At 43.0% G+C, this 25548-nt stretch overlaps 1 protein-coding gene across 4 annotated transcripts in view; it reads left to right on the forward strand.

The window, feature by feature from the left end:
* Nucleotides 1–25548, forward strand: part of tln2b (talin 2b) — a 76066-nt gene that overhangs the window by 48089 nt on the left and 2429 nt on the right. Inside the window, exons 19-56 of one of the 4 annotated variants that reach the window (XM_065957211.1) lie at nucleotides 10–304; nucleotides 1421–1587; nucleotides 2265–2393; nucleotides 3515–3628; nucleotides 3750–3863; nucleotides 3972–4106; nucleotides 4304–4432; nucleotides 4542–4644; nucleotides 6002–6210; nucleotides 6654–6773; nucleotides 6960–7157; nucleotides 7708–7847; nucleotides 8399–8492; nucleotides 8801–8890; nucleotides 8991–9113; nucleotides 9674–9817; nucleotides 10012–10197; nucleotides 10335–10475; nucleotides 11214–11395; nucleotides 12258–12390; nucleotides 12506–12607; nucleotides 12719–12889; nucleotides 13204–13350; nucleotides 14798–14899; nucleotides 15043–15162; nucleotides 15852–15998; nucleotides 16804–16970; nucleotides 17310–17493; nucleotides 17904–18029; nucleotides 19517–19633; nucleotides 20014–20199; nucleotides 20627–20734; nucleotides 20964–21069; nucleotides 22360–22484; nucleotides 24456–24581; nucleotides 24685–24747; nucleotides 24831–25013; nucleotides 25112–25237. In XM_065957211.1, coding sequence (XP_065813283.1) covers nucleotides 10–304; nucleotides 1421–1587; nucleotides 2265–2393; nucleotides 3515–3628; nucleotides 3750–3863; nucleotides 3972–4106; nucleotides 4304–4432; nucleotides 4542–4644; nucleotides 6002–6210; nucleotides 6654–6773; nucleotides 6960–7157; nucleotides 7708–7847; nucleotides 8399–8492; nucleotides 8801–8890; nucleotides 8991–9113; nucleotides 9674–9817; nucleotides 10012–10197; nucleotides 10335–10475; nucleotides 11214–11395; nucleotides 12258–12390; nucleotides 12506–12607; nucleotides 12719–12889; nucleotides 13204–13350; nucleotides 14798–14899; nucleotides 15043–15162; nucleotides 15852–15998; nucleotides 16804–16970; nucleotides 17310–17493; nucleotides 17904–18029; nucleotides 19517–19633; nucleotides 20014–20199; nucleotides 20627–20734; nucleotides 20964–21069; nucleotides 22360–22484; nucleotides 24456–24581; nucleotides 24685–24747; nucleotides 24831–25013; nucleotides 25112–25237 — 5352 coding nt within the window. Of the gene's footprint in view, nucleotides 1–9; nucleotides 305–1420; nucleotides 1588–2264; nucleotides 2394–3514; nucleotides 3629–3749; nucleotides 3864–3971; nucleotides 4107–4303; nucleotides 4433–4541; nucleotides 4645–6001; nucleotides 6211–6653; nucleotides 6774–6959; nucleotides 7158–7707; nucleotides 7848–8398; nucleotides 8493–8800; nucleotides 8891–8990; nucleotides 9114–9673; nucleotides 9818–10011; nucleotides 10198–10334; nucleotides 10476–11213; nucleotides 11396–12257; nucleotides 12391–12505; nucleotides 12608–12718; nucleotides 12890–13203; nucleotides 13351–14797; nucleotides 14900–15042; nucleotides 15163–15851; nucleotides 15999–16803; nucleotides 16971–17309; nucleotides 17494–17903; nucleotides 18030–19516; nucleotides 19634–20013; nucleotides 20200–20626; nucleotides 20735–20963; nucleotides 21070–21915; nucleotides 22485–24455; nucleotides 24582–24684; nucleotides 24748–24830; nucleotides 25014–25111; nucleotides 25238–25548 lie in introns of those variants that run through there. The other 3 variants (XM_065957212.1, XM_065957213.1, XR_010666705.1) reach the window with 3 other exon arrangements.

Consider the following 25548-nt stretch of genomic DNA (forward strand, 5'->3'; position numbering starts at 1 on the left):
GTAACGCAGGTAGTGAGCCCGACCATCAGCTCCCCAGTGTGTCAGGAGCAGCTTGTTGAGGCTGGAAAGCTGGTGGACCGCTCTGTGGAAACCTGTGTAAAGGCGTGCCGCTCGGCCAGTGACGATGGCGAGCTGCTGAAACAAGTGGGGGCGGCAGCTGGCGTGGTGAGCCAGGCCCTCAGCGACCTGCTGCAGCATGTCCGCCACTACGCCAGCTGCGGCGAGCCCATCGGACGCTACGACCAGGCCACCGACACCATCATGAATGTGACGGAGAACATTTTTACCTCCATGGGAGATGCTGGTGAGTGCAGAGAGAATGCAATGGAAAGTGTTTGGTGTCTCTTTAGTTGATTCCAAATTCCGTACTCCAACAAAAGGAAAAAGAGTAAAAGAATCAGGTGATCTTTAATGAATACCTGCTTTGACTTCATGTGTTTTGACAGCACAAAAGTGCCTTAAGATATTTTTGTCCATGTTTAGTGATCTAAAAAATCTTTTGAGACTTTTTTCAAAGCTCATTCTGTTTGTTATGGTTTAAGACATGAGGCTGAAGAATTTCCAAGCCCAGCCAATCCTCAAGGGGTTGTAGGAAACATGTCATCCAAAACCACTACAGAGCTCTGAATCTGGTCTCAATCAGCATCACGGAGGCTTTGAAACTTGAACGGAAACACATGACCTGGGCATTTTTGGAAGGGCAAACTTTTTACCTTCCATAAATCAACAAGAAAAAAAGAAAAGAAAAGGAAAGCTGTAGCTATACCTCAGCCCTCAGAGCTCCTTCTACAGAAAGTGTATTGGTTGGTTCCCAAGGCCATTGGATGTAGGTTGTGAAGCACCTGGGTGTATTGTCTCTCACAGTCTTCTCTGGGTGAGCTATTTCAAGCTGCAGGTGGGTGTTTGGGAAACTCAGCTTTTTATAGCAGGTGTGTGGGGAGATGTTGCATTTATTTCAAAGACTTGTATTTGTGTAAGAGAGGGTGACTCACAGGAAACCTTCAGCTATGAAAGTCAGGGGGTGAAAACAATGATGAGATGCTGCAGGACAAGGACAATACAGACATTTCTTTGTGATGCACAAAGATAGAATATGATACCATCAGAGTATTTTAAGGACTTCTCATATTAACTCTAGCCAGAGGATTTTTCATCAACTAGTTAATGTAGCTTTATTTTGTAGGTATTCAAATCACCATATAAGCCAAAAAATAAGTTTCCAGTTGAAACTGAGCTACTAAAAAATGTATTATTTCTGTATAAACACTTTTTGAAGTATACATTTATCTGTGAAAGATTGTATCATTTGCTAGAGTTGTGAATGTAATTATAAAGTGTTTGTGTATTGTTCACTGGTTGATTTGGATTTTTGCAGTCATCTTCCTTTTCGTACTTAACGAGCGTCTGTATTGGTGAACAGGCGAGATGGTGCGTCAGGCCAGAGTGTTAGCTCAGGCCACCTCTGACTTGGTCAATGCCATGAGATCTGATGCAGAGGCAGAGGTTGATGTCGACAACTCCAAGAAACTTCTGGCTGCAGCCAAACTCCTGGCTGACGCCACGGCTCGGATGGTGGAGGCTGCGAAGGTGAGACTGTAACAGGTTACTCTTCGAATTTGATGCAACAATTTGATTGTTAGCTAAGGGATTATACTAGTAATGTTATTTCATTTTAAAGAATACAGGTGACAGAAGTTAAACCACATTACAAACAATCACTTTGATCCAGCACTGGTGAGAGATTTCTCTCTACCAGCACTGCCATGACGTTATTGTGCCGTGTTGAAAGATAAACTGAACTGAGTCGCTTTCTTTTCATTGCATACACATTTTGGCATTACTGCATGCACAAGCAGCCCGCTTGATTTCACATCCGAAATGAAAGGGTGCAGCGTCAGTGGCTCTTAATAAGCCCCTGGCACTGTCGAGCAGGATATTATCATATGTGAAATACTCCGAAAAGTGAAATGTTGCTCATGGCACGTTAGATGCTTTTTGATCTGGGACACATTAATCACCACACACCACTGCCATTATCAAAGAGGAAGTGAGAATATCGCACTGATGGTTTCCCTGGAAACCGTCAGAAAAGCAGACAGAGCTAAATACATATTTGCATCTATTGTACCGTATGTATAATCACAGTGGCTCGTCTTTCTTCGCTATTGTCTGATCGCTATTGTTCTATTCTGTCTGTGTGTGTGTCATGGTCATATTTGTCTGTGTGTTGATGTGTGTATGCATGTCTGTTTTTGTGCATTCAGGGGGCGGCTGCCTACCCAGAGAATGAGGACCAACAGCAGAGGCTCAGAGAGGCGGCTGAGGGGCTACGCGTAGCCACGAATGCTGCGGCTCAGAACGCAATAAAGAAAAAACTGGTCAACAGGCTGGAGGTCAGTCATTGGAGCCAACATGTTCTTATCTGTGCGTGCTTTCACATTGAGGTGTCACATAAATATTTCATTTCCCATGTTTCTTTCTGTAGTATAAATATTTTAGAAAATAGGTAGAAATAAATGGACAGTTTAGACATTAGCCTGACAGATAGCTTATAATGGAATGCCTCTACATCCATTTGTTCAAATACAGCCCATTTAGGATAGAGTTATTTCTCTTTTCCTGTAGGAGTGAGCTTTAAATCCCATCAGCACTGTGAGTGAACTATCAAAGTGTAAAGATCTGCGTTTAGCCTTTGGTATCAGTTTACCCCTAATGACTCGCCCCTCTCTCTACTCCAGAGCTCTAAATGTTCAATTTCCCAGGCCCATAAACTATGCACTGCCCAGGGCTGATATCAGCCCGGTATCAGACATACATTATGTGCTTTCCTGCTTCAGATGGTCACAGTAGGGGTGCTAATGGTTTCATCTGTCATAGATATGTGTGAGGCAAAGAAGACCAAAGTTCTGCAAGTGTGCATGTTGAAATGATCATATTTAGTCCCCATCAAAACAGCCTTATTGTTAGCTGTTGTCTCCTACCACACAGCTGCTATGGAAATATAAATCATGTTTTTTTTTTTAAGTTAATGTAGTATTCCACATATGAGAGTTGCACTACATTAGTTAGAAAATCTTATTTCAACGTTTCATGTCAATTCCACTTGCAGTTCAGTCTTGTTTTCTCGTCAGTACACTGTTATCATGTTTCCTGACTTTCTTGTTTCATCCTCCCCTCCTTATCCACTCAACAAGGAATGTCTCCTCTCTTCCTCTGTTTTCAATCCTGTCATGACTTCAAAGCTAGCCTTGTGTCTGTGAATTAATGTGAGCTGAGTGGTATATATTTAGTCATGTCTTTTTGGAAACATAGCAAAAATAAAGTAAAGTTGCTGCTCTTCTTTTTACATTGATTAGAACAATGAGTAGATAGATAGATAGCTTTATTATTCACTGATATAGAGTACTGAAGAAGACAACATAGTGCTGCACAGAACAAAACTCAATGTACTCAAAGCCAGCGGGTACTTTCCTTCTTTTTATCTAAATGATTTCCATTTGTGTCTCCTTCACAGATAGCTGCTAAGCAGGCGGCGGCTGCTGCTACACAGACCATCGCAGCTGCCCAGAATGCTGCTGCCTCGAACAAAAATACGGTCTCACACCAACAGCTCGTGCATAGCTGCAAGGTACAGTCATGTACTCACATTTTGAATTTGAATTGTCATAAAACTCGGCAGCACATTTTCTCTTCATTCAGTCATGATGAAGTGCATATAAAGCACTAAGAATCCGTGTGTTCAAATGCAGGCAGTGGCAGATAGCATTCCCCAGTTGGTGCAGGGGATGAGGAGCAGCCAGGCCCAACCCGAGGAGCTCGGTGCACAGCTTGCCCTCATCATGGCCAGCCAGGGCTTCTTACAGGTGACACCTTTCACCACCACGCAGATAACTGCTTCAACATTCTTTAAGCAAAGCAAACAGAAAATGAGGTGTGTTTTTTTTTGTGCTTCTCTGCCATCATTTTTTCAGCCTGGAAGTAAGATGGTGACTTCAGCTAAGTCGGCAGTCCCAACAGTGGCTGACCAGGCTGCTGGGATGCAACTGGGCCAGTGTGCTAAGAATTTGGCTACCTGCCTGGCAGAGCTCAGGACTGCAACCCAGAAGGTATCTATACAAAAGAGTATCAGATATAGCGAGATTCATCTCATGGATGAAGGCAATTCATTCATTTCTCTTGTTAAATTTAGATAGGCTCAGTGCTTTGATCTCCTTCAGAGATATTAAGCACAGCATATAGGCTGGTCTTGTGGTATAATAGCTAGGTGTATATGAGAATGATTTTTTTTGTGTGTGATTTGAAGGCTCATGAAGCCTGTGGTCCTCTGGAGATCGACTCGGCCCTCAAAACTGTTCAGACTCTCAAGAGTGAGCTTCAGGATGCCAAGATGTCTGTCATCGATAGCCAACTCAAACCTCTTCCCGGGGAAACGGTCAGTACACTGCAAATTGTGTGCTGTCATTTTAACCATTTTACTGTGCACACGATGAGGACTTAATTATAAATGGGATCTTTTATTTGTTTGTCTGGTGTTCAAACAGCTGGAGAAGTGTGCTCAAGATTTAGGAAGCACTTCTAAGGCTGTGGGCTCCTCCATGGCCCAGCTGCTCACGTGTGCTGCGCAGGGAAATGAACATTACACAGGTAAGCCAAATGTATTCTCGTTGTAACTGTCTGAATAAATAGTTGTGTGTAGAGTGGTAACATTGCCTGATTTGATAGGTAAATATGAAAAGATTGCCGACTGTAATGTGATTGAAAAAGTAATTTCTTTCAGCGATATGCCAAGCTAGAATGTGAGGAAGAAGGCAGGCAGAGGAGGTGGTGAACATTATATTAGTGCTATCACCTTTTCCTCGAACTGAACCCCCCTGAATCCTGCATGGCTCAACTGTTTTGGCACAAACTTTGGCTCAAGTTGTTTTGTCAGGTGAAGAGCGATAAGGGAAGGTATTTCTAACAATGAAGGCTTTGAGACAGAACTTTGTGCTGTGGCTCACGGTGCTGCTCACTACTCATTAATCTTATTTCCACTGGATTTAAAATTCCATCAGCAAATGGCTCCACTTGACTGCTTAATGCAATTTGACGCAATTTGTGTGATATGTTAAGGGAACCTCCAATCAGGAGCAATATATTTTTTATATAAACTAATTTCTTTAAACAGTGAGGGCTTCTTACTATTACAGTTTGTTCTCAGTGTGGAACAGTGAGCTTCTTCCAGCTGATTTAAACAAAACTATCACAACTATATCAGCGGCTTGAATTACACATACCTCTGTGTGTGTGTGTGTGTGTGTGTGTGTGTCAGTTCAGATTTGAACAAAAACATGATTATTTTTTCAATACACTCCAATGTGTAGATGCAAACTTCATATTTTTATCAGTATAATGTTTTGAATGTGTAAAAAGGGCTCAACAGATTGGGGATTTTTGGGTCCGATAACAATATTGTGGAGAGAAAAAATCCGATACCGATATAACGACAGATATATTTCTTGGATCAACTTTTCACCTTTAGAGATAGATATAGATATGCACATTGAATGGTTTAATCCCTCAAATGCAATACACTTGTGGAAAAGATATAATGAAGACAGGATGGTCACTCAACTGGAAAGTAACTGGGCATGAACGCGCATCACCCCTCAACACTCTGGAGACAGATAATGCTTTTTGTAATCCATGTAGCACACGTTGCTGGTGATAGAGAGCTGCTAGTTTAACACAATGAAACTCTTATGAAATGATATTTGACTGGTGAATAAATCCAGTAATATCGGCATATATCTGCGATAAAATTAGCCGATATGACAGTCACTGGATATGCTAATATCAGCTGATATTATCGGCTGGCGGATTAATCGGTCAGTCTCTAATATGCAAGCTCCATATTTATGCAGTTGGCGTCTTTATGGGGCAGGAATGGAAATCAGTTGCTTTAATTATACTGATTTAATTTAGTTTGCTTCATGAAATCTTCTCTTTTTGTTGTTTGCAGGCGTGGCTGCCAGAGAAACGGCGCAGGCTTTACGGACGTTGGCTCAAGCAGCCAGAGGAGTTGCAGCCAGCACCAGGGAGCCTCAGGCGTCGGCTGCGATGCTGGACTCAGCGCAGTACGTCATGGAGGGCTCGGCCATGCTAATCCATGAAGCCCATCAGGCCCTGGTTCATCCAGGGGATGCAGAGAGTCAGCAGAGACTGGCACAGGTAGCATAAACTGCTGGATGTAGCAATCACATTGTTCCTCTGAGCCCCACCATCCATCTCTCTCCTCTACTTATTTGTAAAAACATATTCTTTGGATAACAGTCAGCTCCTGTAAGTGTTTCTATTTGGTCTCTATTCTGCCTCTTTCCTGGAATTGCGCTCTCTCTTTCGCTCTCCCTCTCTCTCTCTCTCTCTCTCTCTCAGGAGAGCCAGAGTAAAACTGCTCATTCTCCTGCAGCCCTTCAGGGGAAAACATATTGTTTGACATATATCTGTGACAACAGCATACATTAGCGACATGGATTACTGTGCACTGCTGTGAGCCCAATTTGCATCTGAGATGTTTTGCCCCTTATAGCTTTGCTCTGGGATTTTCTATTATATTGGACATTGTTGGAATGACTAATGGCTGTCCATTGACAGAGTGATGTGTTGTGTTTCAGGTGGCCAAAGCAGTGTCACACTCCCTGAATAATTGTGTGAATTGCCTGCCAGGCCAGAAGGATGTTGACATGGCCCTCAGGAGCATCGGAGAGGCCAGTAAAAAGCTGCTGGTGGACATTGTGAGTCCTGATCGGGCTTTTCCTGATGATTTGTTATAGTGTAAATGTAATTACAATAACATATCACACTGAAGACATACCATACATTGACATGCTGCCCCATAAGTGAACATGTTATTTCCCTTTACCTTGATATTTGATGTGCACTACAGTCCTGCCTAAACAACGTGTCTCTTGCCTTTGAAGCTCCCTCTCTGCAGTAAGACATTCCAGGAGGCCCAGACTGATCTGAACCACACCGCAGCTGAACTCAACCACTCTGCAGGCGAGGTCGTCCACTCCTCTCGCGGTACGAGCAGCCAGCTGGCTGCGGCCTCTGGGAAGTTCAGCCAAGACTTTGATGAGTTCCTGGATGCTGGCATTGAAATGGCAGGACACACCCAAGTAGGTTTCACGATCATACAAACCCCTCCACAGTGCATTGAATCTGATCAGTGGTGAACCACTGTGACTATTTTTTTAACATCATGGAGAGGGACATTCAAACCTTTTATGGACACACATGAGTCTTTAATGCTGATTGGACCAGCTCTTATTTCTGTCGAATTATTACCTAAGTCACTTGTTAATTTGACTTTTTCATCAAATTAACTTAGGCAAATGATTGTCCCCATGAGCACTAACACAGTCAGATGTAATGAGATGGTGTGATGTTCTTGTTCTGGTTATTTTGCTCATTAATTTGGAAAGATCATCTGGGATTGGATTTGATGTAGCGTGACACCTGAGCTTTAATCAGGCTCAAAGAGGCCTGCAGAGTGAGGAAAGAAATGTAGCTGGTAGGGACACATTGAAAAACCTTCTATAGAATCCTTTATTCATCTAAAGCTGTTGCTAATACGGTAAATACTGGATATGTATTTGACTGCACAGCTCTCCGATATCCATCTATAAAAATGTCCCCCGTATGTTTTTTTCTTTCTTGCCTTTGCAGAGTAAGGACGACCAGATCCAAGTCATTGGTAATCTGAAAAACATCTCCATGGCATCCAGTAAGTTGCTTCTGGCTGCCAAGTCTCTGTCTGTGGATCCAGGAGCAGCCAACGCTAAGAATCTTCTCGCTGTGGCAGCAAGGTGCGATAAGATGCATAGCACCTGATTTATATCTGATATGCTCCTCACTTTTTTTTTTTTTCCTGACACAAAATATGTCTGGATTGTTGGTTACCTGAACCACGTTGACATAAAATATGCCTCTAGAAAGTTGTGAAACATCTGATCTTATATTTAGATGCGAAATAAAAACTTCTCTATGCCTTTCCTAAGCTGTGACTGTGAGGCATTGCTAGAGGGAGTATGAAACCTCCTCCTAGTGAGAAGCCAAGCAGCTGGTCCCGCAGGGCTTTGGGCCTGACTGACTTCTCTCTGTCTAATTAGGAAGATGGAAGCCTTGGCTTGAGCTTGTCTGTGCTCAGCAAGGCTGAACACAAACTCGAGACAATCTCGGCTCTCCTGTGTGCGTGTGTGTGTGAGCCCACCGCAGTGAGAGGCCAGCAGTGCCATGCTTGAATAGTGGAGCTGAAAGCATGTGAGAGTCAGCGTGAGTGAGCCCAGCGTGTGTGTGCGTGCATGCAGAGGACGCATGTGAGAGCTAAAGAGCCTGTGTGGCTTTCTGTGTGTTTCAGGGCGGTGACAGAGAGTATTAACCAGCTGATCACGATCTGTACGCAGCAAGCAGCAGGACAGAAAGAGTGTGACAACGCCTTGAGGGAGTTGGAGGTAGCCGTTCCCAGATACACTGAACCACACACAGATTCCCACAGAGCCTTCATTGTGGATGCACATTAAATTTAGAACAAGAGTTAAAACTAGAGGGACACTCGTTGAACAAATGCATTTGCATACTGGAGCCGACATTCAAGTAAAAAAATGACAAAATCTTTGAACATTAAAGGCTTACCTGTTGTGATTTACATTTACATCGTGTTTCTGTATTGAAAATCTAAAGTAGCTGTTCAAGGTGTAAAAAAAATCAAACGTTCAGTATTGGCCTATTGTAGCAAATTATGATTTCTGTCTATGTTCAGGCTGTCAGAGGACTCCTTGATAATCCAAATGAGCCTGTCAGCGAACTCTCCTACTTTGACTGCATCGAGAGCGTCATGGAGAATTCAAAGGTATAGACTTTCAAAAAAATATTAGCTCGAACGTTTTCACCACCAGGCAACTGAAGAACTCATTTATCCACATTTTTCCCCTCTTTTTTTTTTCCTGTAGGTCCTGGGAGAGTCCATGGCAGGCATTTCTCAACACTGTAAGACTGGAGATGTTTTAGCCTTCGGGGAGAGTGTGGGTGTAGCGTCCAAAGCCCTGTGCGGACTGACAGAGGCTGGAGGACAGGTGAGATCACAGCATGGTACTAAATCATTCTGAGACAGCATGTGCCTGCCCTCACATTAGCCATGCAGTCAATCTCTCTATTTTCTTTCTGTTTAAAAAAAAAAAAAAAACACATCATTATAGAGAAAAAAAACTCTAAACATGAATTCAAATACATTTTTGATATGTTTTGCATTTATAAATTACATTGAGAAGTTAGAGGGACTCTTGGTGTTGATAGCTATGATGACAGTGATGCAGGATGAGTCAGGTTTCAGAGACCCTAAAGCTGAAAGATGATATCCACACCTCCATGAAACATTTAGTGTCTTTGTCTGTAAAAGGGCACAACCTGACCGATGCTTCCCTCTCTTCATCTTCTCTCAAAAAATGTACCGTCTATAATTTAATATTTGTTTGTATCTTGTCATGCTGCCTTTTGTTTGTTTCAGAGAAGAGACTGCTTGTGGGGGATGCTAGCTTGGTCTGAAGAACAAGTGGTCATCTCGAGTAACAGAGAAACCAGTCCAATGAGGAACTGATACGTTAATATTACTCTGCTTTTCTCTCCCGTCCTGTAGGCTTCTTATCTTGTAGGTGTCTCTGATCCTAATAGTCAGTCTGGCCATGAGGGGCTGGTGGATCCCATCCAGTTTGCAAGGGCTCATCAGGCCATACAGATGGCCTGTCAGAACTTGGTGGACCCAGCCAGTAGTCCCTCACAGGTAAGAAAAGTCCACGCATGGCTTGAAATCATTCCAGGACCATTCCCTGCCATATGGGGATTGTGCCATTAGCTGGCTCATTAAGTATGAAAACTTTAATCTAACAAGAGTGTACTCAATAGTTTACTCCAACTACCTACCCAGAATGCTTCACGTTATACAACTCTGCTTCAGTTTTTGTGTCCTCTTGTCAGGTTTTGTCTGCAGCAACAATTGTAGCCAAGCACACCTCAGCTCTCTGCAACGCCTGCCGCCTGGCCTCCTCTAAGACCTCCAACCCCGTGGCGAGGAGACAGTTTGTCCAGTCAGCCAAAGAGGTGGCCAACACCACGGCCAACCTTGTCAAAACCATCAAGGTCAACTCCCCAACCGATCAAAACGTTGAGTGTAAATTTGTTATAGCATTTATTTTTTCCCCCGACTCGCGAGAAGCTGAGTATATCTTTTTATGATTCATTCCCTTTCCAGCAATATAGCAGAAATGGGTTATTATTAACATGGTGCTGTTATGTGTCAGGCCTTAGATGGGGATTTTTCAGAAGACAACAGAAACAGGTGCCGTGTTGCTACGACACCTCTCCTCGAGGCTGTGGAAAACCTGTCAACCTTTGCCAACAACCCTGAGTTTGCCAGCATCCCAGCTCAGATCAGCAACGAGGTATGCATCTTTTTTTTCATGTTCATTTCAATGCTCTGTTTCATTTTTTTTTGTTTGTTTTTTTTCCAGAGATCTTGATGATTTATCGAAATGAATATGTACAGCAATCTTTTCCTGCGCCTTTTGTACTGAGAAGCATCAGCGTAGGAATGATTTCCACTCATCCTACAGAGGATCTTGAGGCTTCTCTGCAGACAGACTTAATGAATATGTTTGTGACATCTGCACTCAATTTCAGTTTTATATGAGCCGACACAAAAAAGGTTTGTACAGCGAACATTGTGGGAACAGGATTTAGGTCCAATTGATGTTTTGTTCTTTTTTCTTTTAATGTCATGAAAAGAATTGAGGGGGGAAAGATGGATTTTTATTTTCAATCTGAGCGGAACAGTTCTCACACAGTCCTCTAAAAGCTTTATGGCTGTAATCTTTCAGGGGGGCAGTGTTTAACTGCACTCTCGAAGGCACAGCTGCTCTAATCTCCGGCTTGTTAATCTAATTGTCGAGGGAGGCTTTGGCTTGGATCATAAAGACTGAAGGTGTTTCTTCCTGCATGTGTGTAAAGCTGCCTTTCTAATCTCATCCCTCCCTTTGATGCCACCTTTGATCTCTCCAAGGTAGTCAAGTAATATTAACAACTCTGTCGTACAAATTTGGCTTCCTCTGCCTCTGTTTCTGAGCTGTTACCTGGGCTGTTGTTTCACCTGGGCTCACTTTTTTTTTTTAAATTTCACACAGGGCTCAGCAGCGCAGGAGCCCATTGTGCGTTCAGCGCGCTCCATGCTCGACAGCTCCACTTACCTTTTAGAAACGGCCCGGTCGCTGGTCCTCAACCCCAAAGATCCTCCCACATGGTCCATCCTAGCTGGTCACTCCAGAACTGTCTCTGACTCCATCAAGAGCCTCATCACCTCCATCAGGTCGGTATTATTTCCACCTGTGCCTCATCTGTCCCTGCAGGATTATACTGAATCATTGCCTATAATGGTTTGCTCACAACTGGAGGGAGTGGGGGAGGGGGGGCGAAATTGTTTCTGAAACCAGAGGGCTTATTCTGTGATATCGGTTCAGCTGAGCAATAAATTGCTGCATTAGTTTATATCTGCCGAGATTCCCCGCTGCCTTGTAATAGATTAGTGAACATTATAGAGCAGAGATGAGATGATAAGCCGCGGTGAATCTGAAACACATTTCATCAAAGGCAGGGCCCCACCTTCTTCTATCTTCATCATCATCCTCCAATCACATTGCATACTCTATTCTCCGAGCAGCCGAAGCAGCCCAGAATAGACATCATGCATTCGATTATAACTTGGCTCGCGATAAACTTTAAAGGAACGGAGATTAATTGCAACCATCATGCCTGGATCAGGAGCCAATTCCTCAAGTTTAGCAAAACCATCTCGTAAAAACCAAAAGTTTTCAATTCTTCACTCAGCGTTTTAAACCGAAATAACAATGAGTGTTTCTACAATATTTATCAGTGAGCTTTTTCGAGTTGCTTGTAGGTGGACAGTTGACCTTTAGAGTACTACCCCTGCTTTCCTCCTTTATGCTTACCTAATAAGACTGGCTCTCGCTTCAGAGTACAGATATAAACACTGTGTCCAATTTCTCATCTTACTCTTTCCAGGAAAGTGGAAAATAATCTTAAAAATGTCGTACTTTACCTTTTGATTAATTGCATTACTAACTGCATTATTCATAATTATAAACATATGGTGTTTTAGCAATAATGTAGAGACGTCATGTAATGTATGTGTTTTATCTTTTTGATGATAGGGACAAGGCACCAGGACAGCGGGAGTGCGATTACTCCATTGATAACATCAATAAGTGCATCCGGGACATTGAGCAAGCGTCCCTCGCTGCAGTGGGACAGACCTTGCCCTGCAGAGATGATATCTCCATGGAAGTGAGTGCATGTAACCCATCAGGTCTATCTTAGTCTGAGAGAAAGAATTAAAAAAGGATCTGTTGTCTCTCTGTTGAGACTTATAGTATACTGCTCTGCTGCTGTAACTCACCAGGCGCTCCAGGATCAGCTCACATCCTCTGTACAGGAGATCGGGCATCTGATCGATCCTGTCTCCACAGCGGCCCGAGGTGAAGCTGCCCAACTAGGACATAAGGTGCTGGGTGTGACCATATATCCCTCTGTCCCCTGTGGATTAAGAAAGGCTGTTTTCTATCTGGTAGCCCCAATCCATCCTGAGATAACTCTCTTTAACTCTTCCTCCCAGGTGACACAGCTCGCCAGTTACTTCGACCCGCTCATTGTGGCATCAGTGGGCCTGGCCTCTAAGCTGCATGACCACCAGCAGCAGATGACCATCCTGGATCAGACCAAGACCCTGTCTGAGTCCGCCCTACAGATGCTCTATGCTGCCAAGGAAGGCGGAGGGAACCCAAAGGTACTAATGACCTCTATTTCAAGGTGCTGGCATATTAAATTAAGTTGTCTGATATTGTCTCATGAATTTTCCATCTGGTCACTTATTGCACTTGTTTAACATGTTTTTTTTAAATCTTCTTATTTGTGTTTAATTTTTTTTATTTTAAAAAAGCATAACAGCATGAATCCAGTCTGATGAAGACCCCCATTGATAGACATTGAGGACTTACAAGCAGTAGGGACCCTCTAGAGATGGTGTCATGCTGATTAATTGACCTCAAGCGAAACCAAAACAGTGTCACAGAGGTGTTAATCAGCTGACTGTGTCCCCAGGCGTCCCACACCCACGATGCCATCTCGGAGGCGGCCCAGCTGATGAAGGAGGCCGTGGACGACATCATGGTGACTTTGAACGAGGCTGCCAGTGAAGTGGGTATGGTCGGGGGAATGGTGGAGTCTATCGCTGAGGCCATGGGCAGGGTGAGTAAGAGTGTGTTTGTGTGTTTGTGTTTGGATAGAGAACACATGTTTGTGTGATGCCATCTCATGAGATGTCTGCTCAGGTGTTTTTAATGGGTTTTAGGCTGACACTTATTCCCTGTATTATTTGTCTTAAGGCAAAATGAGCTTTTCCTCCTAAGACTAATTCCTCAGTGGGTGTGCACGGAGTGTGTCCTTGTCAGTGACTCTCATTAGACAAGTTTTAAATCACAGCTCACTGACGATGTTAGCTGTCACTCATTCTGCCCGGGGACATGTCACCGTGCTGACAGCGCGGTTAATAATTGCTGATGATCTGTGTACTCTGAGCTCAACTCTCAACCCTCAATTATTTCTTCCTGCTTGTGTCTTTTGCATTTTTTCCTCCTCAATTTAAACACTTCCTAGTTACATAGATTAAAACTCCATTAGCCTGTTTAAAGAGGAGGGCTTTAGAGAAATGCATGCATAAACCAGGTTTATTATTCTTGCTAATGGTTTTCTAATTGTTATTAAATTATATAGCAATTAACAAGTTGTACTATTAAAAATGCTTTCCGTTAACCAAATGATGTGCATCCAATGTCGGGATTGCCCGCAAAGCTCCATTTATCTTTGCAGGGGTCTGTTAAATTAATCACCCTACGTTTGGACTTTTTTCAACCCATGGAATAAAGCACCTGCTTAGGAAGGCGACGTGGTATCGGGGCAAGAGCTTTTTATTAGCAATTTTACACTCTTAAGCTGCTGACTCTATAGTTTATTATGATGTAAAAAGCCACTTCAGCCACTTTATAGTTTTCCTAAATGGGCTTAATGTTGTTTTTAGTTTTTTTAGTTGGTTTATTGCACTGTGTGACTGGCTGCAGGATCACTTTCTGCATTTGAGAGTTGAAGATGATATCAATGTTTTACATATCTGCGACTCAAGCTGACTCGAGCACACAAGTTAAATAATGGAGACGCTTTAACAAATCTCATCCTGGGTATTTCTGTATTACATTTAAATAATAAAATCTGGCTTTAATTTGGTCTGTGGTTGTTTTCCAAATATTAAAGTGCTTAAAAAGGGTCTTAGAAGAATACATGATGAACCCTTGCATGAAAAATACATTAGCAGGGTTCATTTTCGATCTTTAGCAAGTTCCTTTTTCTGAGGTGATGATGATCAATGAAAAGTTTATTTTTCTTTGAAAATAAATGCATTGCTTTATCCAAACAGGAAGTAAAGTACCCTTTGCTTAAGACAATACAAAATAAAAGCATAATCAAATCCGATATACATGCAAAATATTGGAATTTTAAACATGCAATTAATTGTGATTAGCTATTGAAATTCAGCAATTAAACGTTATTTAAAATGTTTCGTTTAACAGCCCTAAAAACAAAACATTGTTTCGCTATGTTAACCCTAAAATATATAAGTCTATATAATGGATCTTTACAGGTGGATGAAGGGACACCTCCAGAACCTGAGGGCTCCTTTGTGGACTACCAGACCACCATGGTCAAATTCTCCAAGGCCATCGCTATCACAGCTCAGGAGATGGTGAGTTCAATAATGCACTTGAGTGTGTGCCTTACCGTTTGTACTTCCATTACTTTTCCAATCTACATTGATATTATTTGTCAGTGGGGCTCCAGAAACATCAATCTGCCTCTACACATGATGTATGTTCTCTCTGCTACCAGATGACTAAATCTGTAACCTGCCCTGAAGAGCTCGGCGGCCTCGCCTCTCAGGTGACGGTGGACTATGGACAGCTTGCACACCAAGGACGTCTTGCTGCAGCCACTGCCGAGCCAGAGGAGGTGAGAAGCTATGCTCTCTGTCCTGTGGAGTATGTGTGGGGATCAGATACTCTCATAATAGATTTAACAAATTGTGATTGGTATCGCTTTGCATATTTGCCCCTGAAATGTCAGAATGAAATATAAGCTTCTGGTTTCTGTTTACGCCAAAATCACTTTCTGCTGTATTCACTGACACACTGATCAGAGCAGATGTTTGCTGTTCTTTGATATGACACCCAAACCAAGGGCTGCTGCAGACAGTATGAGATGAAACAGTAATTTACCCCTCCAGCATACATTACTCTAAAGGCCTACACAATCTTTCCTTCAAGATCACACAAGACTGTGTAGTCCAGAGGACAGCAGTATGTGCAAACAATCCACTAATAAGCACATTGCTCTTCACAGTTTCTTGTATACAACAGGGCTCTTGAAACCTTGCTGGTTACCATAGCGACATTGTGCCTCTACAAACCTAAAAGCCTATAGTGATGCTTATAATGAAATACCACCCACCCGTGCATCTCAGTCTGGTAATTAATGAGGTAGTGTCAGCATTCCCTCTCTGACGGGTGCCTGAAATCGTCTTTCATCCACCTGCTGGATGAGAGTTGTGCCAGTTTAGGGCATGATTGTAATTGTGTAGCACAATGACACAAATGAGAAGACGGACGTGCTGTGAGCCGATGCCTGGTTGTTGCTTTCAGGTTGGTTTTCAGATAAAGACGCGGGTGCAGGAGCTGGGCCATGGCTGTATCTACCTGGTCCAGAAGGCTGGAGCCCTGCAGCTCAGCCCCACTGACAGCTTCTCCAAACGGGAGCTCATCGAGTGTGCCCGTGCAGTCACAGAGAAGGTAAGCAACATGGACACAGACAGATACAGCATCTTTCACTCCCGCAGAAGGAAGCTTTGTACTTTAATTTTCATTCTCACAATTTGCCACCTCTGCTGTCGGGAAGTTTGGAAGCAGCTTCGGCTCGGCATTAGCATTTTTATGAAAATATATTACATGCGTCAGTCAGTGCAGTCGCTGTATATACCTGCTTAAATAAAGTGATACAGAACAGAAAAGTGTGTGCAACCGCAAGATTGAACACAAAGCAGTTCAGGTGTGAATAATTGCTGTAGCTGCCAGGAGTGTTTTGTTTTGTAGCTATTTAGGTTGTAGCCTAATTGTTGTGCTACAAATCAATAAAGGTTTTAATGTATTTTATGTCAGATTGGAATAACTGGTGCCTTACTGCATTAGTGTAGCAGTCATTCAGGACATGCTCCTCTGACCACCCTTACACTTTGCATTTAATAACTAAAGTAATGTCTGCCTGCTGTGACACTGGCAGCAGCTCACACATTAAAATGTCTCCCCTCTCCCAGGCTATGATTTGATTCAGGACTTGTATTAAACTTGAATAACTTGGGGTCTCGTGCTTACTTATATCCACCATCCATTTGTCTATGAAGGACAGAGTGAGCCATCTGCATGGTTCATGTAAAAGCTAAGGTTCTTCCAACATCCTATAAAAAGAGGGAAACCCTGCTGTTTAATCATCTAACATGTGGAATGTGTACAGAATCTGGGGATATATTTTCAGCTCTGAACGCAGCACGTGTGAAGCATCTCACTGCATATATGTAATGCTATGCTTCACATGTTCCAGGTGTCCTTGGTACTATCAGCACTACAGGCAGGGAACAAAGGCACCCAGGCCTGTATCACGGCAGCCAGCGCTGTTTCTGGCATCATTGCCGACCTGGACACCACCATCATGTTCGCCTCAGCTGGAACACTGGACCCTGAGAATGATGAGTCTTTTGCGGACCACAGGTGCTGTAACCGTCGCCCAAACAAAACAAACAGACATTGTATTATGTGAAAAGCAACTTTGATGACGTTAAAAATGGAAATTAGATCAAAAAAGTCAGATTTCAGTTGCCAAGATTTTACATGAAAACACCAGAGCTCTTTTTTCTTTGATGAGTCACTCGGATTAAATGCAGTTTTTCCAGTGAAAAAACATATTCAGATGCATTAAACATATTATATGTTACAGGAAATGTGTTGTACTCAACAAACTGTTAGAAAAACAAACAGCTTCCTCTTCGATTGCTGGTACTTGAGTGGGACTGCGGAGCAGATTGTGACACAATGTGTCTCGTCCCTCAGGGAGAGCATCTTGAAGACAGCCAAAGCACTGGTGGAGGACACCAAGCTGCTGGTTGCTGGAGCTGCATCCAGCCAGGAGAAGCTAGCCCAGGCTGCTCAGTCCTCAGCCAAGACCATCACCCAGCTCACAGAGGTGGTCAAACTGGGAGCGACCAGCATGGGCTCTGAGGATCCTGAGACACAGGTGATGAAAAAGTTGAATACATTAAAGATGAAATATGCGATAAAATATTCACATGTATGTTTTTACTATTATAAAAAAATGTTTTATTACAACTACAAACACCTTTAACTGTCCATTTAAACCCATCATCGTACATTTTGTAGCATTACTTATCTTCAATGATGGTCTTCTATCACTTTATCCAAACAGTGTTCGATTCCTTTAGTAATTATTGTTTCATCTGATACACACAGCGTCTCCTCTCTCCCCTGTGTGTATGCCTCTATCTCAGCCCTCCGCTGAGTCTGTACTTTCATGACGAGGTGGGAGTGATAAGGCCCTGCACTGTTAAATCCTCTCCCCAGGGTGCTGCTGATAAACCTATACTCATAACCATTGTGCCGTACTGATACCAGCATCTATCTCCTCAGGTCGTTCTGATAAACGCAGTGAGGGATGTGGCTAAGGCTCTGGCCGAACTCATCGGAGCCACCAAATGTGCTGCGGGGAAGTCGGCTGACGACCCGTCCATGTATCAGCTGAAGGGCGCCGCCAAGGTAAAGGAGCAGACCGCTCAATAAATGTCATATCTGTTTAAAGCTTGTATCAGCACCAGAGTCTCTGATTTATCATGGAGTTATGTTCCTGTGTGAGAGGACAGTGCATGTAGATGCTCCCTTTGTATCAGCGCTATGTTTAGTCTGACGTCTTGTAAGCTTCTTCAAAAGAATGATATGACAGCTCTTATCAGTGTTTGAGAGGTATTCTCTCTTTCTGCCTGTCATATCTGTTGTATGTGGGACTAGACCCATCACTCTGATGTGATATATTGTGAGCATTCAATTGCGTGTCTGTGTGTGTGTGTGAAGTTTGGTTTTCTTTACTGAGAACTATTTTTAACCACAGGACTTTTTGTATTGTGACCGTTGAGGCACAACAGCAGTGCAGGGTTTTTTTTTTTTTTTTTTAACTGATCAGAGTGAAGTTTCAAGTAACGCTCGGTTTAACAATTCTTTTTATCATGTCAAGTCAGTTTTATTCACACAGCTGAAAAACACCTTAATACGGCATGCACAAGAAACCCTCTCTATCCACAGATATAACTTTTAAAGGTGAAAAACAAGGGGCGAAAGAAAAAAGCAACATAGGAGGGAGTATCTTTGAGAGCATTCAGTCATGCAGAAGCAGCGTTCTATGTCTGTAAAGACAAATAGCAACAGCTAGAAAAATCCAAAACACAAAATGATGCAGGGGTTTTAAGAATCTGACCTTTACACAAACAAGAAAAATTTGATTTGTCATTTGACTCTTTATTGTTATAAAAGCTGTCACATCTGCAACTGCTGAACAGCAGACACTCGGGATCTGACCTTCTGCATCTATCCTGTGAGCAGCTGTGGTCGCTGCAATAGAGGAACCAAGTTGAATTTCAGTGACAGAGAGCCTTATGTTTGTCTTCTGCAAACATTGGATTTTTCAAACTGTCATCCCAAACTCATATTGGCACTCTTAAAAAACCCTTTTCACACTTTGATGCATGGGGGTATCTTGTGTTGTCTCATCTAAATGGAATTAGGCCCACCCATGGACCTGGTTATGTTGACAGATTGTCTCTGTTCCTCCGACATATGGTGACCTCCAAACGGGACCCTCTCAAACCCCTGCCGATCATGTTGCTCAAATTCCTAACCTAATAATGAACACTTCCCTGAACGTGGCACAAGCTGAAGGGAACAGAATGTGTCATCGTGAATAAAACTTAAAATGTTTTCTTTCCATCCCCTGTGCAAGTAATTCACTGTATTACAAGAATTAAATCACCCTTAGTTTGAAATACATCTCTCAGTCTTTCTTTCTTCAGCAGATAATGTCTATCATTTTCTTTCAATAAGCACATTTGACACATGTAAATATTATTCACTGTAATAAAATCAGTGAAGGAGGAAGTAAAAATCATTCTATAAATTTTTATTTTTTGCTGAGGATGAAGAGCTCCACCTCCTGGTTTAGATGTGAGCCTCATTATTCTCCCTTTATCTGACAGGTCATGGTGACCAACGTGACGTCTCTATTAAAAACAGTGAAGGCAGTGGAGGATGAAGCAACTCGTGGGACCAGGGCGCTGGAGGCAACCATTGAGTGCATCAAGCAGGAGCTGACAGTAAGGCCACATCTCTTCTTTATGGTCTTTTGGGAGTCAGATGATGAGACACAGTCTCTTTGCAAAAGTGGCTCCTAGAGGGTCAGCAATATTTCTATTTCTCTGAACAAAAAACCTAGAAAGTTCCTTTCCTTCTCCTTCCCTCTCTCGGCCCCTACAGGTTCACACATCTCTTATTAGAATCTGATTTACAGGAACAGCTAAACTAAACACAATTTTTCAGACCTTTTTTATTTTTTCAATTTTCTGTTAATCCTTATTGGAAGATTTCAAGCCTCTGTATTTTACTTCTCGTAGTGTTCCCATCTTTATAATGATATCTGAGCCCTTGTCGTTACCTGTATCCAACTGCCTGTGTCTGTGGGACCTGATCCTGTCAGGTGTTCCAGTCAAAGGACGTCCCGGACAAGTCCACCACACCTGAGGAGTTCATCCGCATGACAAAGGGCATCACCGCAGCAACGGCCAAAGCAGTGGCTGCTGGCAACTCCGCTCAGCAGGAGGACGTGATCGCCACTGCCAACCTGAGCCGCAAAGCCATCACTGATATGCTGACTACCTGCAAGGTGCTAATCCACATCACCCTGTCAGTGCAGGCCTCACACAGACATCACAGGCTGCCAGGGAACATGTGAGGCCAGCACTGCTGAGAGCAGAGAGGACATTAGAGTCTAGTCTACTTTATGGCTGCTCCCGCTGGCTGGTAGTGACTCAGTCACTTTTCAAAGTCGTGCAGTCGAGCATCAGTCAGGATGTCCTTCAGTGACTCTAGAGCACTTTGTAACAAGACAGGAAACAGAAGGAGCGTGGAGATCAGCAAGCTTAAGGCATAACAAACGGATGAATACAAGGAAATTCAAGTTTCATTTAGTTATGAATTAATTAGCACATGTTCATTTACATACACATAAAATTATAAAAGTCTACTCCTGAAATTTCACAGTTTATCTTCTTTTTGAATGTAATTTCTATTTTTTTTCTCTTCCCTATCAGCAAGCAGCTCATCACCCAGAGGTGAGCAACGAACAGAGGAGTAAGGCTCTGCAGTACGGCATCGAGTGCACCACCGGATACGTCAACCTTCTGGAGCAAGTACTGCAGGTAAGAATGTGACAGACATACACGTCAGTGTGTATGCACTTTGATTTTAGCAATGTGCACAATGAATATTTTCAGCTGAATATGAATCTTTCCGGAACATGAAGACGTAATTACAAATGTACCATGTCTTTAAAATCTTTTCTCCATCTCTTACTTCACATGTGTTTCTTCTTGCCGTGGTGGGTGCAACATGTGAAAATCTCCATGTGTTGGGCTCTTGTGTTTTCAGGTGCTGCAGAAGCCCGTCCCCGAGCAGAAGCAGCAGCTGGCCGCGCACTCCAAGCATGTGGCGGCGTGTGTGACGGAGCTGGTCCAGACAGCCGAGGCTATGAAAGGTGAGGCCCGCACACAGGTTGCTGATACACACTGTCACACACTCTTGCACAATGCATGCAAACTAAAGTTAAGGTGGACAACCTGAAGTTTTCAGATGCCCCCCACCTGTATAACCATCTGGATTTATATGGACCGTTTTACACACATGGCAGCTGTATATATCTAGTATTTCAAGCATTCATGGCACCTCATTTAACAGTATACTTAGAAATGAACTTTACAGTGGCTTGTATCCTGCCCAGCAGTTGTTGGCAGCAGATTGTATTTTTAGAATAACAGCAGAGAGTGAGACACATTAAAGCCACTGCAGTTTAAAACTGGGTAAGCTGAATTTTTACAGAATTGGTTTAAAAAAGGGATTCCCATCGGGAGCCTACTCAATTTTTTAAAACATAAAAAATGACAGGATTGTAGAGACAGCAGAGATTAGTCAAAGGAGTCTTAATCCTCTCGAATGAATAATATTATGATGTCATTGAGTCAAGCTACCAAACCTGTCTGCGTCAGTAATAAAGATGGGTCAGGAAAATCACTTTGGAATATTGAAACTCTACTACAGAGTGATTGCTGTGCGAATGTTTCCAAACGAAGCGTCGCAGGATAGTTATGACACAATCACACCAGACTGTTCTCCTCTAGAAGAAGCACTGCTGCATCTGACGGGAGTAATAGATTGTGTTTGGGTGAGAATTAGATTCCAGTGTATGGCCCGAGACCCAATGGGGTTATCCACTTCACCTCTCTAATGTCCCATGTGCTCTCTCTCTCTCTCTCTCTCTCTCTCTCTCTCTCTCTCTCTCTCTCTCCCTCTCTCTCTCTCCCTCTCTCTTTCCTTGCTGCCTCAGATGGAGGTAAGTGGGATGTGGTGTGTTTGTTCCCTCGGATCACCTTTCATAAAGAGTCAGAGGTGGGGGTAGAGGAGTGGACGGCGTGGGGGGTTGGGGGCACAGAACAGATTTCCCCAGAGCTCAACATAATCTATGAAAACATCGTTCCATCTGCTTTACCAAGCTGTTCCCAAACAGCTCCATTTTATAGGGCACTTAAAAACCTATAAAAAGAAAATGATCCATCGAATGTGCATTTCTTCAAACTTTGACTGTATCTTATTTAACTTTGAGGCATTACAGTCATTCTGCAAACAGTTCTTTTGAGATTTTGCGTCTCAGTTTTGTCCTGATTGTCTTTGCAAGTGCATGAATGTGTGTGTGTGTGTGTGTTGGTATTAGGATAGTGTGCGGGGAAATCATGCAATAACCGAAGTCTGTGTTCGTGGTGTTCACTTTCAGGATCAGAGTATGTGGACCCCGAGGACCCCACTGTCATCGCTGAGACCGAGCTCCTCGGAGCAGCAGCATCCATTGAAGCTGCAGCCAAGAAACTAGAGCAACTGAAACCCAGAGCCAAACCTAAGGTACAAGTGCCCCTCTCAACCCTTTCCACCCACACAAACCTACGCACAGCAGGTTTTCTTTATTTGTTGTTGTTGCCATTAATCAGCAGGGAGACCATGTGGGCCAGAGGTAGGAAAAGGTGACAGTGACTTTGAAGTGGTGTCATCTTTTTTTTCGGTGACTGAGCAGCTATCACAATATCATTAAAGCAGGAAAAAAAAAAAAATAATTCTGTGTTACACATACCATGTTGACTCAGACATCTGGTCCAGTGAGTCTACATATGATGCTCTGGAAAACTTTCTTCAAAGCCACTTTCGAACATTATTTTGAGTCGTGTTGCCTGGAGACACAATTACACCGCTGGGTCCTCAAGCTTATGTTGGAACCAGTTCAAATGAGCGATGAACTTTTGTGACCCTCTCGGGAAGACAGCCCCTTCTCCATTATTGAACTTATATCCTTTGTTTTATTGCAGCGTTCCTCATTGCTAAACTAAACTGAGGGGGAGGCTTTTTTTTTTTCTTCTTCTGCTTGTTAGTCATCCCCCCCTACGCTGCACTGTTGCCTCAAAAAACAAAACAACTTGACCACATCATGTGCAGAGAAACTAGGCGAAGATGGGAGATGGCAGCGATGGTGCTTTTGCGAAAGAGAAAATTAGATTCATGTCGTTCTGTGTGCAATGCAGGGTTATATTGGTGGTGTAATACTGCATGATTGTGTTGTGTGTTTCTGTTGTCTCTGGAGACTGGATAGTTGGATCCTGGTGCTGTTCCCTCTGTGCCTGTAGTGCTTCCCTTCTTTTCTGTCCCTTTTCCTCTGCACAAGGTCTGACTGTCTGTCAAACCCTCTGCCTGTGTGAAATGAAGAAAAGCATGTTTTAAGTTTTGATAAAAAAAAAACAATACGAACAATACGTCTCGTACTTTAATCCAGCAACTACAACCTGCATTTATGAGTTCCCTCATGGTTTTTCAGAGGGGATTAGTGAGTGCAAGACTCCTCTTTTAGAGATCAGTGTCTCCCTCTAGTGATCGTACAGGAAGCAGGCCAAAAAGCATTTAGAAGAATGTGTTTTATTTAATTTTTCACCCTCTTAAGGAAACATTTTATTTTGCACCATGCCCTCTATTCCTAATATAAGAAACTAAATATTTGTCCATCCATAATCTTTCTTCTAAAGAACTCTATAGTTACAAATAAAGTCCAAAAACATAAAAGCATTAAGGCAAAAACTATCAGCCAAAAAAGTAGTCTAAAAAAAGTTGATAACAGAAAGAACAATTAAAAAAAAAAACCTCTCAGACCCCTAAAGCCACCTGTAGTGTGTAAACGAGCCCTTCAGATTCAAACAGTCATTCGGGTTGAATGTATTTGTCTGAAACAGGTTGGATGGTCCCGTCTTCCTCCTCGTTTCTCCCTCTCCTCTCTGCTCCTTGGTCCCTCCCACCCTTTACGGAAAGGAGGGTTCTCTCCGGCTCCCAGCATGCTTCCTTGCCCTCCCTCCCTTCTTCTCTGAGCCGTTGTAGACCTGGAAGCCTTCTCTGCAGGGCTCTGTCTGATATGTTTGATATATTAGGTTGTTATTCAGTCCAACTATATATCAAACATATTCCTACAGTGTCCCGCCCTGTCTCCAGCCACGTGTGCCTTATGTTGTTTATGGACCCGCTGGGGTCAATGGGCAGAGACGGCCCCATTTTGTAATCTGTCAGTGTGAGTGTTGTGACGGATTTTAATTTAGGTTTGGGAGTTAAGACATCTTAGGTAGCTACCACTCTGCTGAGGGGAATAGTCATTTTGTAATGTGATAATTGAAAGTCACGTTTAAATGCTATAGCTAATGCTTTAGAAAGTAGCTACTCAGACAATAAGTATTTTCTAGACTGCTTCAGAACTTTTTTTATCCTCTTTGTATGTCGATTTCACTTTTTTATTGCAGAAATTGTAGTAATAACTTCTAATTGATTTTTTTATTTTACTTTCAGCAGGCAGACGAGACTCTGGATTTTGAGGAGCAGATCTTAGAAGCAGCGAAATCCATAGCTGCAGCGACTAGCGCTCTTGTTAAATCTGCATCAGCGGCTCAGAGAGAACTGGTGGCCCAAGGCAAGGTCAGTCGATACACCTACACAGACACTCATCTAAAATATTATCCATTACTACTCCATGTAAAACAACAAATAAATGATGTTTCTTCTTCAACGTCTACCTCAGGTGGGATCCAATCTGGCCAATGCAGTGGATGATGGCCAGTGGTCCCAGGGTCTCATATCCGCTGTAAGTCGCTTCTAAACACTTTTATTATTAAACAAAATGTACAATTTAACCAAAGAGCACTTCTAAAATATTACTCGCTGTAGGCTCGTATGGTAGCAACAGCAACGAGTAGCCTGTGTGAGGCGGCCAACGCCTCGGTGCAGGGCCACGCCAGCGAGGAGAAGCTCATCTGTTCAGCCAAACAGGTCGCTGCCTCCACAGCTCAGCTGCTGGTGGCCTGCAAGGTGAAGGCCGACCAGGACTCTGAAGCCATGAGGAGACTACAGGTGACATTAAAAACCTGTTTTACTGTTTATTTATTTATTCTGAATACTTGCCATGAATGATTTGTGTTGCTTACCTTTTATATATCATCTGTTTAAAGGCTGCTGGAAACGCAGTGAAGCGCGCTTCAGACAACCTGGTGAAGGCGGCTCAGAAAGCGGCGTTTGACAAGACTGAAGATGACAGTGTGGTGGTGAAGACCAAATTTGTTGGAGGCATAGCTCAGGTGAGACGAAGACCTCGAAGATGTTGTTTTGAGAACTGGAAAATAAATCCATCCTATTGTGTGGTTTGCCCTTTTCACTGCATGTTTGCACCTCTCGTGGATATGCCAGAACGCCACAGCTCTTTTATCTGACGCGATGACGAGCTGCTGTGGATAAACAGCCCATCAGCTCCATTTCAACCGTGGAGCAGTTTATCCAGACTCCCACAGATGCAAAACTTCATATCTCATGAAGACTTCAAAACACGCCTCCTTTTATCTTTGCAAAGATTTGAATTAAAGAGCAAGGGTCCTTATTTCCGGAGGTGGAG

Source organism: Labrus bergylta, chromosome 7 (assembly GCF_963930695.1).
Source record: "Labrus bergylta chromosome 7, fLabBer1.1, whole genome shotgun sequence".
NCBI classification, from domain to species: domain Eukaryota; kingdom Metazoa; phylum Chordata; class Actinopteri; order Labriformes; family Labridae; genus Labrus; species Labrus bergylta.